The sequence below is a fragment of the Anastrepha ludens genome, chromosome 5 (genome assembly GCF_028408465.1).
Source record: "Anastrepha ludens isolate Willacy chromosome 5, idAnaLude1.1, whole genome shotgun sequence".
In the NCBI taxonomy this organism is placed as follows: domain Eukaryota; kingdom Metazoa; phylum Arthropoda; class Insecta; order Diptera; family Tephritidae; genus Anastrepha; species Anastrepha ludens.
This window is the reverse complement of record NC_071501.1, coordinates 92,952,935-92,969,092: the sequence shown is the minus strand read 5'-3', so window position 1 is coordinate 92,969,092 and position 16,158 is coordinate 92,952,935. Positions and strand designations below refer to the sequence as shown.

Sequence of the window (16,158 nt, the reverse complement as noted above, 5' to 3'; positions counted from 1 at the left end):
AAACCGCTACTTTGTGATTAGCGAATTTGAAATTGAATTTATGTCAGTACAGCTAATAAACATACTTTTGGGTGGAAATATTTAGACTTGCAAATGTATTTGTGCACGATTTATTCAATCAACCTTGGTTTGCCCAGTTTTTTCGCTTATTCTTCCTCTTATTTTCGTCTGTTCTGACATTACGGCCTTTGAGGTGACGCAATCTTTCGTTGTTGTTGTTGTCGCAGTTCGCTGACGTAATCTTTTGTTCTAACATTCAGCTCATTATATCGAAGTTTCTCTTTACTTTATCACCAAAGCGGTTTCCCAAGAGTTTGAAGTAATTTCCATAAATTGTTAATAAATTACAGTGGTTTACAGGATAAGCTCAGATTTTTAGCGGCGAATTTTGATGTTTTAATTTCAGAGTCAGTTGAGCGGCTTCTTGCTTAAAAAAAAAAAGAGTAGTTGACTATTTTCAATTTATCCGTTGCAGAAAGTGTTAAGTCTGCGGCTTTGAAAAGTTGCAGTTGGAAGTTATTTTAAATGATTTTACAACTATTTTATGCGCCTAAGGATCGATTTTTGATTTTTGTTTTCAATTTCAGGCTTAGTTGAGCAATTTGTTGTTCTAAAAAAAGAGTAATTGACTATTTTTAAGTGAAAGAGCTAGAAAGTGTTGAACCTGAGACTTTGAAAAGTTGCAGTTGGAAGTATTTTAAAAAACCGTTAAGAAGAATTAAAATTATTTTATGTTTTTAAGTATAGAAGCTAATTTTTTTTGTCAATTTCAGGCTCAGCTGCCATGCTTGAGATTAGTATTCAGAAAAACCGATTCGGCCATTTATATTTTTTATAGTAAAAAACAGAGGAAACGGGGATTTTTACAATAACTTTGAAAAATCGTTGGAATAAAATTTTATTATTGTTTTTTTTTTTGTAATATTAATTTTTTTTACAAATGTAACAAATTATAGAGGTTTGCAAAATAAGCTCCGACTTTTTGCATAGGCTAAAGAAAAGGTCGAACTTAATGTATTGAAGTTTGATTTCAGACTCAGTTGAGCGACTTGTTGCTTAAATAAAAAAAAGCCCGGTTGACTATATTATTTTCAATTTATCTGTTGCAGAAAGAAACAAATTTTTTTTTTTGTGAAACTAAATTTTTCCAACTTTTTAATTTTAGGCGCAAGTCATGTCACGAACGAATTCGAAACTGATTAATTCAATTATTAGTAGAAACGTTATTTGCTTGTTTCTCTTGTTCAAAATAGTATTTCTTTTATGTTGCTAAATTTCTCGTACCTCAATCATTTTGTGTATTTAAGTAAATTCTGAATTCAGAATACTTCTGAAATCTAGGTATTCTGAACTTGATTTTGAAATCGATTTATGGTGATGTTCAAGACGCATTCATTAAAGGTGGTGGTACTAGACCAACAACAATGTTTTGTAGGTTTGATTGTCAAAGCAAAGTATTCAGAAACTAGAAAACAAATAATGAATTCGCCTTGTTTCATTCTGAGCTGACAGTCACATGGACACGGCGAAAGCAAAAACAAAAAAAAAACAACAAATCAGCTGATTTACCGATACCACCTTTAATAGATTCGCCTTGATCTAAGTATTCTGAATTCGAAATCGGTTCATGGTATTGTTTGAATAAACGTAATTTGCTTTGTTGACTTTTTTACGATTTATGGTGATGTGAGAATCAACTTTTTTAGCTTCCTTGGCATTCAATCTGAGTCAAAATGTAAAAATATGTAAATACAAAATTATAAGCGGGTGAGTAACTGAGTATCTGTATGTGGAAAATCGCATTGCGACTGTAATTTTTTTATAATCTCCAATATTTTTAAGTTTGTGTATGTGGAAAATGACATTGCGATTGTATTTGTTTTTTTTTGTTTTTTTTTAATTTTCAATCTCTTCAAGTTTTGAGCCATTAAAGTTACGATTTGTAATCGCTTCAGCTGGTTCTGTAGTTGATAGAGTAAAACCAGGATACAAATTTAATAAAAATTAAAAACGAAAGTTAAATGAAGTCTTAAATAGGAATAAAGTTATGCCACACTCATTTTGTTTGAACATACACATACAAATATGCAGTTGCTTTATATTTAGGCATAGTTTAAAAGGAATATTAACTTGTAATGTATGATACATTGATTAACACTATAATATATATATATTAAAAAACCGTTAATTCATTTGTTGCAACTTTCCGTAGTGTGTGTGAGTTTTTTATACAAATTCTATACATATGTTTTTGTGGAAAGTTTGCAACAAAGCGGAAAAAAATTAACATTACATATTAGAGCGAGCTGCTGTTTCTTGCTACAAAAAATTCATTCATTCATTTCGGCTGCTAGTCAGCTTATACATATAATATTTTTGATTCGTTCTTCAACTACGTTTAGTTTATTTTAAATTAATTATGCGGGAATTCACTAACAAAATTCCGCTTAATATTTCTTCTGTTTCGTTTTAGTCTTCGTATTTTTTTTTTTTTCTGTTTTTTTCTTCTTTTTCAGTTTAACGCTTATTACTTCTATGGGCTAATAAAAATCAAGTCTTCTCTTAGAAATTGCTAACAGTGTAGAAAGCGTGGCGTGGCGCAGCGCCTGTGCAGGTGTGAATGTATGCCTATGATGTGTATTCATGTATGTGGCGGGCGTGTGAAGGGGAGTGCAGTGTGCATGTTTGTTAAATAAGACCCCCTTCCCCGCACTTTAATTGCTAATCATATTCACTGCGCTTGTGGCCGCAATAGCAGTGACAGTGGCAGTAGTTGTGGCTGCAGCGGTGGTGGTGGTGGTGGCAGCGGTAGCTTTGGTGCCGCTATCTGCAATGCTATCACCAGTCAATGCATCGCCACTACTGAGCGTGGCTTTCGCGGCATCACTTGTAGTTGTAGTTGCAGTGTTATCAGTGAGACCCGCATCATTTGGATGCGTGACAGTATCCTCATTAGCATCACGAATTGTGTTTGCCACAGGTGGCGGCTCGATTTTTGCCGTTGCTACAACTTTGAATGCTACCTTCACATTTTCATCTTCATTGGTTGTGCCTAACTTAGACGCTACCGATTGCTGTGGCTCTGTGATAGGTATTTGTTCGCCGTCTGTCTCTTCTGCTATGACCTCGCCACCCTCCTTCTCGTCCTCCTCCACTGCTGCATCTTCTTCTAAATCCACGCTGCACGTGTTGTTGTAATCACAATCGGTAGTCACGCTGCGCCTGCTAATAAGCGTACTGGTGCTGCCACTTACGCTCAAACAAGCCGTATGCGAGACAGCCACAAGCGTGGCGGTTGTATGGCGATTATGCTGTAGCAGATCATTGATTTGTGAGAGCCGTGTTGCACTGGAAATGGGTGTACTAAGCTGTATGAAGCTGGTGCCACTACCACTGCCACTGCCATTGTCGCTGCCGCTAATACCGCCGTCGCTGTCATTACTGTTGAGTGCAGCGTTGCCGCTGTTGGTACAGGAAGTGGTTTTGATTGTGGTGTTATCGGCACAGCTGCTGCTGTTGTCGTTGGCGGTGGTGGTGGCGCTGCCGTTGCCATCTCGGGTAGCGCCACCTGCTTCAACGCTACCTTCTTCACTGCCACCGCTGTCATCAATGCTAATGCAGCTGGGCGCTGTGGTGTCGACAAGCGCATAGCTGTTGGCGTCTTGGTACTGTGATGCGGCTGCGGTGGTTGTGGCGGTGCCGTATGGTGGCAGCGATGGTACGGCGCATGAACTGTAGGTGGTTGGTGGTGGCAGCGTTGGCTGTGTGGATATGCCTGCCACTGCACCGCTTTGCTGGTTGTGTTGTGGTAGATAACCAGCGCTTGATGTCTGCTGATAGGCTGTGTAGGTTGAGACCTGTAAGGAAGAAATCAGTGATCAATTCGAAGAAGCGTTTGAATTATTCAATTAATGAATTTAAAATTAAATTAAAATTAAAACTTAAAAATTAAATTAAATTCAATTTTAAATATTAAATCAAATTAAATTGAAAAACGTATGCCAGTTTTCATATGATGATGTATTGGCAAATTTAAATCAAAATTTCCATGTATACGGTTGCGCAAAAGTAATCACCCTATTGGAAGATTTGTAATTTTTTCGAATGGCGTCGACATCTGTAGTATACAAACAGACAAGCAAAGGACAAAGAAGCGCATAAAGGTCAAAATTAAGATGCCCATCATTCAAAATCTGTTTTTTAGTGAAAAAGTTGAAAATTGAAATTTGAAACGTCGAGCCTTGAAGCACCGAGAGATTTGGTAACTCTGGTAAAACACAGGCTAAAAAGCTCTTTGTATTTAAAGCTCTGGAAAGTAAAGGGGTAGATAGTTAAGAACGAAAGGAGAAAAGTAGCAGAAGGAAAATATAGGATGGAATAGAGCCAAAGAGGTAGTTAGACCTGTGAGAATTTTCCCATTTTGGTTTTGGTAAAACTGAAAATATCCTTCCGTTTGAGAGAACGAATTTTACTTGTTCTCATTACATCGGAACCCAAAATTCCTAGCCTTGATCTAGCAAATGCAGGACACTCACAGAGAAAATGCTCAGTGTTATCCGCCTCCTCTATGCAAGACAGGTAAATCGGGTCCTCAATGACTCCAATGGTGGTTATATGTTGACCCCAACGAATGGTGACGAACGTCTTTTCCTTCAAGTTTTAGAAGAAAGTTCAACACTTTTCTGTTCTGGCTTATCACAAAAGCGAAAAGGTTGAAAAAGTTATTCACAGAAAAAATGGATGATTAACTTTGTGCCACTTTGTGTAAAATTGTGTTTATGTGTGCATACAGCCAACAAAATCAATGAACCAGTTTTACTGAATTGACGGTGTTTTGCACTTTCTTCATATAACAAATGCAAAACATTTGAAAAAAAATTATAAAAAATTAACGGATGTTTCAGCAATTTCAGAATCGCACTTTGTTATACTGCATACCAAAATTTGTTCGAGAAATTCTAATTAAAGACCTTGGAATTGAGGAGAAAATAGAAAAGTTTGAAACTTGGATTTATATGGCCTTCGTTAGAAAATGAGCCATGGTTAGGTGAGGCTAGTCAGGTGGCTTGTATAAGGCAATACACTCGGTGGCTTTAAGGCCCATTGTGAAACCTGCATGTGATTTTCATCTCCTAATTAAGCTGCTTAAACCAATTATATTTTTTTTTAATTGGTCCCTCCAGTGAGACAATTTGGAAATTTCTCAGATCTTCAATGAAATAATTGCTAAGATATTTGGCACGGCTTCTTTGAAGTGCAGGACATTCACAGAGGAGGTGTTATGCCGACTCTTCATCTCCACAACTCGTGCAGAAGTCATTGTGAGGTACACCCATTTTACTGGTTAGGATGCCAATAGCGCAGTGACCCATTATACACCTGTAAGGACGCTTGTAGTTGATCTGCTGACCCCAAGCAGACATTTTATCCTTCTAAGATTTATTTTGACCACAGCGCTTTGGATACCCTGCAGTTAGTAGTCAGAGACCACCTTCTATTGGTTTACGCTCAAGTCAATCGCAGTGCACAGTTCGTGTAGAGGAATGCTTATGTACTCTACCACTCGCTTAAGATCAAGCTCAGAGCCTTTCCTGGCACACTCTTGTGCTCTTTCATTTTCTTCCACTCCAGAGTGGCTAAATGGGCTATACTTTTATGCAAAAATAATGAACTTAAAAAAAGGAAATTAGAAAAATAGTAAAAACTGGTCAAACTAATCAGCTTATTCGAATTGAATTGAAATATTGCAGCGGAACTTCATTCGTTTAGCTCTTAGCCACTACACAGCTGTTGTTGTATCCCCATTCTTACATACGGGGAATGCTGCTGGAGTGGCAATTTTTGGCCGGATATAAATCCGGGTCGTTTCGGTAACGTAGAACCGACTGCCGTGAAAACGCAGCTCTTATCCGTTGTCTTCCTATACTCCCTGTTGTATGCCCTTAAGAATGAAATCGCTGGTATTTGTCTATGACATCATTTAGGGTATCCTTATCTGCACGAAACTACCAGATCTCATAAGCTTCAATGCTACACTTTCAGTTTCTATTTCACTTCCAGCTAATTACAGCTACCTATCATTTTTGGGCACAATATTTTTTTTTTTTTTTTTGTCGGGACAGCTAGCAAGTGCAGCACTCAGACATTAATTAAGTCCATTGTACTACACTTGGACTCCATTTTTAATTTTCTTTAAATCTACCCGATCTCCGATGAAATCTGAGTAGATCTTGTGGTGCCAAGGGGCCAACAAGGTGGTCGCTTCTTAACCTGATTCGAGCGAAGGCGGGGCAGACACACAGGAAGTGGTCCGCTGTCTCATCCTCCTTTTCACAAGCTGGGCAGAGTACACTGTCTGAGATGCCCAACCTTTCCATGTGCTTTGCCCACAGAAAGTGGGGAAAGTAAATTCATGCTGGGCAGACTTCTCCGGCCGATTCTAATTGCAATAACAGGAATTTACGTTAATTTGAACTTGAATTTGAATTGAATGAACAAATTCTTTTTTATTTTTGCAATTTGTTTTTAAATTACATAATTTTTCCAAACTATTCGGTATATTTATTAGAAATAATTTACTTAAAAGCATTTTTATTGTTTATTAAAAAAAATCCTTTCATCACAGCTCTGGCAATAAGCCAGTGGCTATCGGGACTACGATAAACTTTCGAGGACAGACAGTTGGTTCTATGTTACCAGAACGACCTGGATTTATATCCGGCCAAGGACTGTCCGTACATGTATGGGGATTGTTTATGCTGCAACAACAACAACAACTGCAATAAACAAGGAAGATTGGCAGTTCATTACTTCTTTTCATCACACCAGTGAATTGAAATCGTTGTGCCTCTGTTTTCGCTTTTGCGCTGATGAGTGCGGAAAAAAATTGGAGTTAAAAAATCAATTACCGAGGTGAATAATTTAATTTCAGTTGATGGAATTTCGACTATTGGATGTTACTAATTTCGAGTCACCATTTAAACTTAGATTTCTCATTCTTATATAAAATTTCTTGCAGTACTAACCTGTGTTTGTTGAACAGTCGCATAGTTCAAATTCTGGTGATATGCACTCACAGTGGCAGTGCTCGCGGAGACTCCGACCGCGCTACTGTAGGATGGCAGCATTTCGCCGTACACGGGTGCGGCAGGAGCTGAGCCCGCATATACACCCGCATCTAACGAGTCTAATTGATAATTTTGCTGTGTTGTCGCTTGCAACTCGGTTGTGCTTACGGCGCTATAATGAGTGGTGCTGCTGCTTTGTTGTTGATAGTAATTGGCTGCCGGTTCGCTTGGGTATGCGGGAGAAGCGTAACCAGAGCTATAATTTGATTGTGTTTGCATGGCATAGTAGCTGTTGGGTAGTGCGGTGGCGTATGATGGCGTCGGTGGTAGGGCGTTTGTGTGTGGACCGACAGCGGTAGCAGTTGTGGCACAGGCAGCTGACAAGCTGTAGCTGCTCACAGTACCACAGAGAGGCGGATTCTGCTGTTGACGGTTCTCCATTTCCAGGCGCATGATTGTGTGTATGAAGTGGGTGCGCACACGTGTGGGATTGAATTCAACGCGTCCCACTGTGTTGCCACAGGCATCGCGCGTACAACCGCATGGAAACATGGCGCGATCGACCTGGCAAGGGAGAATAAGAAAAAATTAAGATCATTCACATTAAAAATATAGCAGTTACAGTAAGTTTATCGAAAAAAGTATTTTCTTTTACACTCACTTGACATTTGATGCCCGCTTGACTGCAGGCACACGACTCTGGATCACAGAACTCCACACACGCACAGCCGCACACTTCACGTGAGTTTCGTATGTCGCGGCATTCAATCTTCTCGGCTGCGTCGATCTTGCGCACACCAGCTGCTTTGAGCAGTGCACGCCGTTGCTTCGGTGACACCGGCTGCAGAAAGCCATTGGATTCAGCATCCAAATCGGAGCTACTGCCCTCGCTTAGGTAATCCTCTTCGGATTCTTCACTATCATCACTCGACGAACCACGTGGATTGATTTCCTGCAATTGTAGACGATGAGCACGCCGCAACTCAGCGGCATGTTCCGCCAGCGTAAGCGTTTTGAAGCCAATGTGGCGCGCGCCCATGCCCAGCGTACAACCGCCCGCCGAGGGTACACAACCGAAACCTTGCTGTCGTGGAAAGTAGTAAACTTGCACATTTTCAAAATTGATGGAACGTTTAAGTTTTTTCACTTGTGTGCCGCCGGTGGTGGATAGCTGCGTTTGTTGTGACGAGTCGCCAAGCGTATCATCCTCCTCGAGGCGACGCTTCAAATTCGAACGCAACGGTTTCGAAACTACTGTTAGTGGCGTCATGGCGGCGGCAGTAGCAACAACGGGCACAATCGCACTGGAAGTAGCCGCTACGCTGTCTGCCAATGTCACATTCGACTCGCTGCTGTTTATGGAGCAATAATTGCTCGGGGTATCTATGGATTTGCTGGCGGTAGGTGCACTTACGGCGCTCCTATCGCTGGGTGCCGCCAAGTGGCTGGTGTCTGCCAGGCTGGTGAGCGTCGTCTGCAACGTGGATGTCTCACTGCCCAGTCCCGAGTCGGAACCATCGCTGCGTATCTCTTCCGCGTTCTCATCACGTTGAGTGCTTAGGATTGTTCCGTTATTGCTGCCGCTGTCGCTGCTAGCGACCGCACTATTACGCTTCTCCTTGTCCGTAGTAGGAGAAGTAGTGAGATGTATCCGCAGTATGCTTGTGGACGTATCTAAATTCGTCCTGATTGGTAAGTCTTTTTCTGCATTTGGCGTTATAGTGTTTGTCTTTAAAGTGTCGATATTACTCCATAATAAATCGGCGCTTGTGGATGCCTCATCGTTCGTTGAGGAATCCAATGGATTCGAAGTATCCTTGATTGCCGAAATCGACGGCTGTGTGAAGTCATCGATGGCCAGTGGATCTTCGGAGGGCGCATCGGACGCAATGGAGGAATTTATATCAACGTCGCCGAGTACAATTATTTCGCTATCTAAAATATTAAAAAAAAAAAAACAAATTTTAATTAAATATTAATTTTGCCAGAATTTACACATTTTTTTAAATTAAATTCTACAGAAAAATTGAAAATTCTTAAAACCAAAAGAAAAAAAATTAATGTTCGGGTATTACGTGTCACGAATCTGCTCAACTGGCCAGCAGACATATTCGTTCCTTGAAGCTTTTAAGTTTGCGAATTTAGATTTTATTATTCCCGCTTCACGGATAGTTTTTATATACAGTTAAAATCTTTAATCAAAATTATGAAAGAGGGATTTATTACAATTCACAAGAGAACTACGTCCTCTGCCATGCCAAAAGCTGCTCATAAAAATCATTTGCCGTTCAGAGTCGGATTTAAGCTGTTGGTCCCTCCTGTTGCGGAACAACATCAAGACGCACGCCACAAATAGGAGGAGGAGCACGACCAAACACCTGACAGGAGTGTACGCGGCAATTATTTTTTTGTTTTTATTTTTTACAAGAGACGTACGAGATTTATGGATTAGAAGAATAATTTGGAGTCCAAGACGGTCGATGAAATAAAATTTCAAGCTGCCCCAGTAACTTTGTGCTTTTTTTCAAAATTACGCGTTGCCTACCGACCGGATCAAATAGACCCGAATAAGATTTTATTGTATTCCTTGAAACTCTGTTACTTTGTTTATTTCAATGTCTTCTGTAATATTTTAACAATATTATTTTTAAATAATTGGACCATCCAGAGCCAGTTTTCTTATCAAACTTAAGATAGAACTGGGTTTGCTCTGAGCGTATTTGCCTTTCTTCCGGCTGCAAATGGCCAAAATGTCTCAACCTTTTCCACGCTATAGTGCTGCGTTGAAGGAGAAGGTGCATGGGGGTCTCCTGGAACTGGTCGCAGAAACAATCAGAGTCAGTGGACAACATCCCGATCATGTGCAGATGACTGCGCAGTCTGCAATGGCCTGTGATAATGCCCATGAGTTATCGAAATTTGTAAACTTCAGTTATCATCCCCCCGGTAGGGATTTCGCTTAGCGTAGCCTCATAGTTTGATGCCAGCTAACCTTCCTTAGCCTTAGTTTATCACTCCTAAGCTTCTCCTTAATGGTGTGCTCTCCCATAGCAAGGAAGAGCTCGGGGACTATTAATAACGAGGCCGTAGCTTCTTTCGCAAATGCGCCCGCTACTTCAATCCAATTATTCCGCCGTGCCCTGGGACCTAAATTAGCCAGGTGCGATTGCGCGTACCTAACAAGATTCAGTTTCTCGATACACTCAAGCTCCAGTGAGTACTTAATCTCACAGGGTGACACAGCTTTGTGTGCCGCCTACCTGTTGCTCAGAATGGCTATTCGCTCATTCCGGAACTTCCTATCTAAGTTAATCTCTGCACACAAACGGATGCCATACACCTGCGCTTTGAAGATGCTTAGAAAACTACCCATCGGCACAGAGCGCTTGTTTTTGGGGCCATATGTTCCAGCCCCTATACCTTCTGGCACCTTTGAGCCATCTGTGTACCACTGCAGGGTACAATTCTGCAGTGTCTGTACTTTCCAATGCAGGTGCACTACAGTTTACCTTGTCGCACAGTTAAAATTCTGTTTGTAGTTAAACATGGATAATTTTCTCAAATCTAAATTCGTCTTTGTAAAATAAGTTTCATCGAAAAGTTTAATTCTTTTTGCTTACCTTCAAAGTGCCGCTCTTGATGGCTTGCTAATTCCAAAAATGTCTCTTCGACATCTTCTTCTTCCGTGATAACCTCCTCTTCTGCAGTATCCTCTCCACCACCAGCCGTACCATCATCACTCACCAGCGAAATTGCCTCTGCGCCTTCTGCTGGATACTCATCGTATTCACCTTGTGAATCAGCATCAATGGCATCGCTGTGATCGCGTAATGAGTCATGCGATTGCAGCTCTACACTTTCGCCACCATCTCCATCTAATTCGTCCGTTAGGTTTTCCACCGAAGTAACACGATTTAATGGTCGACGCAGCATCACACTGCTCTTAATTTGCAATTCAATATCGTCGTCCTCTGCCTCATCGAAGTCGGCACGGCCATTCAGCTCTTCACCGTTAACCGCATTTACTGTGGCGCTATTACCATTTACAAAATTCAATTTATTCAATTCTATTCGCTTCATATCTTCGTCCTTTCTTTGTTCGAAAATAACTTGAGAAATCCTATTTTCTTCTGTGTGCCTCCGCTCACTGTTTTCTTGCGTTGCCTCGCTTTGTATGCGAATTACTCTTGTTGCTTCGACGCCAACCTCTTCAGCGCCGGGTTCTACTTCACTATCAGCTATTGTTGTAGTACTGCCAAAAATCGCACTGCCGCTTGCATTCTTCTGTATATAGTTAATGAAATTCTTGATTGGTCTAAACATTCTATCTGAGAAAATTGCCGTTGACAAACTGCCTCGTATTCAACGAACTGTTTGTTCTGCTGCCTTAACAGCTGCTCCTGGAACAACCGAGCTGAAGTGGGCAAAGTGGTTGTTGGAGAATTTTGCACAACACGGTAAATTGCATCTGAAAAGAATATGAGATAAATATATTGTGGATAAATTGCTAGCAAGGCCTACAGAATTGTTGGATTTTCTACAGTTGAATGCATTAAAAATAATTAGCCTATTTTGGGGGAATTATGACAGAGTAAAACTCGTTGAATGCTAAAAAATCCGGGCTCCTACGTTCCCCTGATCCGACAGCATTCCCCATTCACTTCAGCAGCATTCCCCGAAAATGCATGTTACATCAACGCATTAACGATTGCTGTGTTGAGCGGTTAAGTGCTCTTTCGGGAGTAATTCGAATATAAGTTAAAGAGAATAGCGGAACAACTCGTATTTACATATATGCGGCCGAGGACTGTCAGTTCCGCAGCATTCCCCTAAAACTCATGTTACAACAACGCATTAACGATTGTTGTGTTGAGTGGCTAAGTGTTCATTCGGGAGTAATTCGAATATGACGCAAAGAGAATACCGGAATGGCCCGCATGTATAGCCAGCCAAGGACTTGCAACTCCAGTACCATTCCCCGTAGATGTATAAGGAATATTTATGCTGCTAAAACAACAACAATGGAGTACATTATGAAAGAGCTGACAGCGGAAGACTTTCAGCACTGTTTTGAACAATGGAGCTTTGCAGGAAAAGAGGGGAAATGTTGTACTTGTAGATAATAAGTGAACATATTTGAAATCGAAAAAAATTGCTATACAGTGTCAGTTTATTTTTTAATGACCACACCTGGTATTTGCTAATTCAATGATAATCGGTATAAGATGAAGTTTATACAAAGATACAAGTGCGCCCGCTTTTTGGGAGACTTTCTTCTTCTTCTTAATTGGCGCGATAAGCGCTTACGCGATTTTGGCCGAGCTTAACAAAGCGCGCCAGTCGTTTCTTTCTCGTGATAACCGGCGCCAGTTGGACACACCAAGTGAAGCCAAGTCCTTCTCCACCTGATCTTTCCAACGCAGAGGAGGCCTTCCTCTTCCTCTGCTACCACCAGCTGGTACCGCATCGAATACTTTCAAAGCCGGAGCGTTTGTATCCATTCGGACGACATGACCCAGCCAACGAAGCCGCTGGATCTTTATTCGCTGCGCTATGTCTATGTCGCCGTAAAGCTCATACAGCTCATCGTTCCATCGCCTGCGATATTCGCCGTTGCCAACGTGCAAAGGTCCAAAAATCTTACGCAGAATCTTTCTCTCGAACACTCCAAGCGTCGCTTCATCGGATGTTGTCATCGTCCACGCTTCTGCGCCATACGTTAGGACGGGCATGATGAGAGTCTTGTAGAGTAGAGGGAGACTTTACTCATTCCAAATTGGTTGCCACCTCGATGTCAATGGACCCATATTACAAACGTGGCAATAGTATTATTATATTGACGCCTAACAATTTTCAATTCAGTCCTATGTAATCTAAAACCATAATAAATTACCTGAAAACTGTACTATACTTAACTCTAATACACATATTTTTCTTTGCTATCATCAATTAATAAAAGGAATGGTTTTCAGCTCAGAAGAAACCTTAAAGAAAAATAAGCATAGCATAAAAATATGCCATGGGAAAGAGTTAAAGCGAGCGCTTTAATAAAATAATGCAGTAAATAAAACTAAACAACATTTTTGAAAGAAGAAAAAGTATACAAAAAACGACCGGGGCGTATAGGTTGCGATTTTCAATAAATGCGAATGCAAGAAAATGTAGGTGCAACTTATGCATCCCCCCCCTATGAGTGGGCGTAAACGCTAGAGACTTTTACAATAAGGAAATATGGATAGTGCTTGCGATGGCAGCATGCCGATGATAGTTACAGTCTAGTGATAACTGCAATGATTGCACGGATAAATACTAAAAATTGAGCGTTGCATTTATGTGTGCGTACAAGTTATTTTGTATATATGTATACGTGCGCACCGATGCTACCGTCCCAACGGTGTACGTGATCTAAGCATGTGTGTATGCGTTAGCTAAGGAAAGAGTAGGGAGACGATGTTATTATATATTGAAGAAATTATTACTGCTGCTGCTGCATTCAAAAAGCTATGACATTTATTTTTCATGCATTACCTCTTTCTTTTCTTTAGCTTTTAGTAGTTGCAGTGTTGCGTGCGCATGGAAAATTGGATAAAATAAACAACTTGAGTTTTTGAGTTTGAAAAGTTACACATGCAGTGGGTTGCATGTGTACTAAGATAGGGGTAAGGTTGGATGAAGCAAATTTGTTGGCAGGAGTAATAGGTAACCGTATTGTTTTAGATTTATTCCCTTCTGTTGTTGCTATACTTGTAGTACTATGTCGATATACACACACTCGTGTGTTATTACAATAAGGAAATAATGTAATAATTAATATTGATTGGCAAGCAAAATATGTTAAGCAAAACAACATGACTACAGTTGTGAGTGCATACATATGTACATACGTTAGTAGGTGGTTTTGAGATCACTAAGGGAATGTTGTAAAGGTCCAGCTTTGAGTAGATACTTTTTGGGATTGTTACAAATCTATGCAAAAATTAACTTGAAGACTGACTTGGTAACGCATACATACATATGTACATATATGCATGGGAAACCAATTTTGTTCGTAAAAATGGCTCAATAGGTTATATAAGTTCTTATTAGGCGGAACGAGTCAATGCTACTACCTACCAAAGGGCATGTCGAACTTTGCAAAAGTTAAAAATTAAAAAATAATTAAAAACAAATTAAATAAAATATAGAATCAAGAGTTCTTCAAAATTTAAACGCGTCATATTGTGTTGGACAAAGCGCTAAGTGTTAAATTTTGTAATATATGGCTTTAAACTCAATTATCTCATGGACTACACTTATCTTTATCAAAACAGATATGGCACTGTCGTCTGTAAGCTGGCAATTTGTAAATCGGCATTACTATTATTTAGTGAAATGCGATTTGCGCTAACAAATTTAATAGAGTCTTGTATGTCTGTAGGCTACATCAAGAAACAATGCAAACAATGAAACATTGAAAGAGCCAAATTTCTATCTACGAAACGTAGCTTAAATATTAGGAAATGGAAACATTTTTAAAGCGAAAATTAGTGGTGTTGGTGTTGATATTGAAAAGGATTAGTAATATAATTGCAGCTCTATTGAAGCGCCCATAACTGAGAAACAGCAAGACAAATGCCAAATGACATGCATTTCTGACGACCAGCCAACACAATATGGGACTTCGCACACTTAGATTCTCACTTGTTTCCGTATTTTACTAATATTCTTATTGGGTTAAGTTCTAAACCAAAAACCCAGAATTCATTCCAAACGATTGAATAATTCCTCTACTCAAAGAATGCCGAAAGATCATAGAAAAATATAGCATACAGTTAATTGAATGAAGTTCATAAAGGAATCTTTCATTTTTACTTAAAATGTTACCCAACTTTTTAGATAACCCAATCGATAAAATTTATATGAATATACCTTTATTGATCCTTTTTTTTGCTTGCGCTATCCAGAGTAAATTTTATTTACAATCCACTTGTTAAACCTGCTGCGGCAGCTGACCTTTATATAAAACTCAAAATCAGGGACAGATGCGTATATTTTCTTGTGTGCGCCTTAAGCTGGCGACTTTTTTGCCTCACTCCGAACGGCTGTTATGCTATTTTACCAAATTCCGATAATTAAATTGCCTTATGAAGCTAAAACGTTTCCAAAGCGTTATTTTCGGGGAAAAATTTGCACTGAATTACTCAATCCTGTAAAAAAAACGTACCGCATTTGCTGCGCGTTTTGCAAAAATTTACTTTACACTGATTTTTTCACATCACACACGTTCTGACGTTTCACTTTTTTTCAATAACGGCACCCGTCTTTTTTCTGCTATTTCTTCAGAAGAAATGAATTTTCTTGCTCTCATATATTTATTTTCTTTCAATTTTATAACAATCTTTTATTTTTTTAACTCAGTTACGTTGCATTTTCATTAAATTATTTTATCTCAAATATTCATAAAATTTTCTACAGCTCACAGCTTCTTCATTATCGCCTTTTTGGGACGACGAATTTTACTGCCGCTCTACTTCTTGGTAAATGTTTTACTTAGTTTGTTATAATTTGTATTACAAAGTCTTCTTTATTAACATTTTCACGCATATCGCGGATTTTTTGCATATATTCACATAATTTCTGCATTGAAAATGGCAGGATTTGAATTTTCACAAATTTTCTCACGACTTTTCATTTCCATTTCGGACGTTTTCATAGTTTGCCACTTCTGCTTCTACGATTGTCTTTTTCGTACCTATGTCATTCTACGCACATTCGTTGAAGAATTTTGAATGTAGGGTTGCATTTGGTTCAGCGGATGATTAACGAAATTTGTTGCAGATAAACTATAACTTTTTTTTAGCTTGGGGTAACATATTTCGATATATCAATTAAATTGTTTTTGCTGGTTTAGGTAGCATTGAGCTATAAGAGCTTGCGTTTAATTTATTGTATATACATGAATATTAAATTTCATAAGTTGCTTATAGCGCTTAATATTTTGTTGTTAACTTTGGGCTTACACAAGACAACAATGCTCTGAAGTCAAATACAGTTACAAAGATAGTTCGTTGTTATTGGCATTTCGCACAAATATACCCTCACTGACCTCGAG

At 39.4% G+C, this 16,158-nt stretch overlaps 1 protein-coding gene across 1 annotated transcript; it reads right to left on the bottom strand.

Annotated features, from left to right (window-relative positions):
- Positions 1–2,059: 2,059 nt before the first annotated feature.
- On the bottom strand, positions 2,060–15,781 carry LOC128862946 (pneumococcal serine-rich repeat protein). The gene is made up of 5 exons (XM_054101792.1): positions 14,976–15,781; positions 10,688–11,535; positions 7,729–9,002; positions 7,026–7,631; positions 2,060–3,857 (listed from the first exon to the last, which is right to left on the bottom strand). The coding sequence occupies exons 2-5, from the start codon at positions 11,388–11,390 to the stop codon at positions 2,715–2,717; spliced, it is 3,726 nt and encodes a 1,241-aa protein (XP_053957767.1). The 5' UTR covers positions 11,391–11,535; positions 14,976–15,781; the 3' UTR covers positions 2,060–2,714.
- Between the last annotated feature and the right edge of the window lie 377 nt (positions 15,782–16,158).

Excerpts from the sequence above, each read along its gene's own strand:
- LOC128862946 (XM_054101792.1), bottom strand. The coding sequence starts at position 11,390 with ATGTTTAGACCAATCAAGAATTTCATTAACTATATACAGAAGAATGCA. Across the intron at positions 9,003-10,687 it reads TCAAGAGCGGCACTTTGAAG|ATAGCGAAATAATTGTACTC; the intron begins GTAAGCAAAAAG and ends TTAATATTTTAG. Across the intron at positions 3,858-7,025 it reads CGACTGTTCAACAAACACAG|GTCTCAACCTACACAGCCTA; the intron begins GTTAGTACTGCA and ends TCTTCCTTACAG.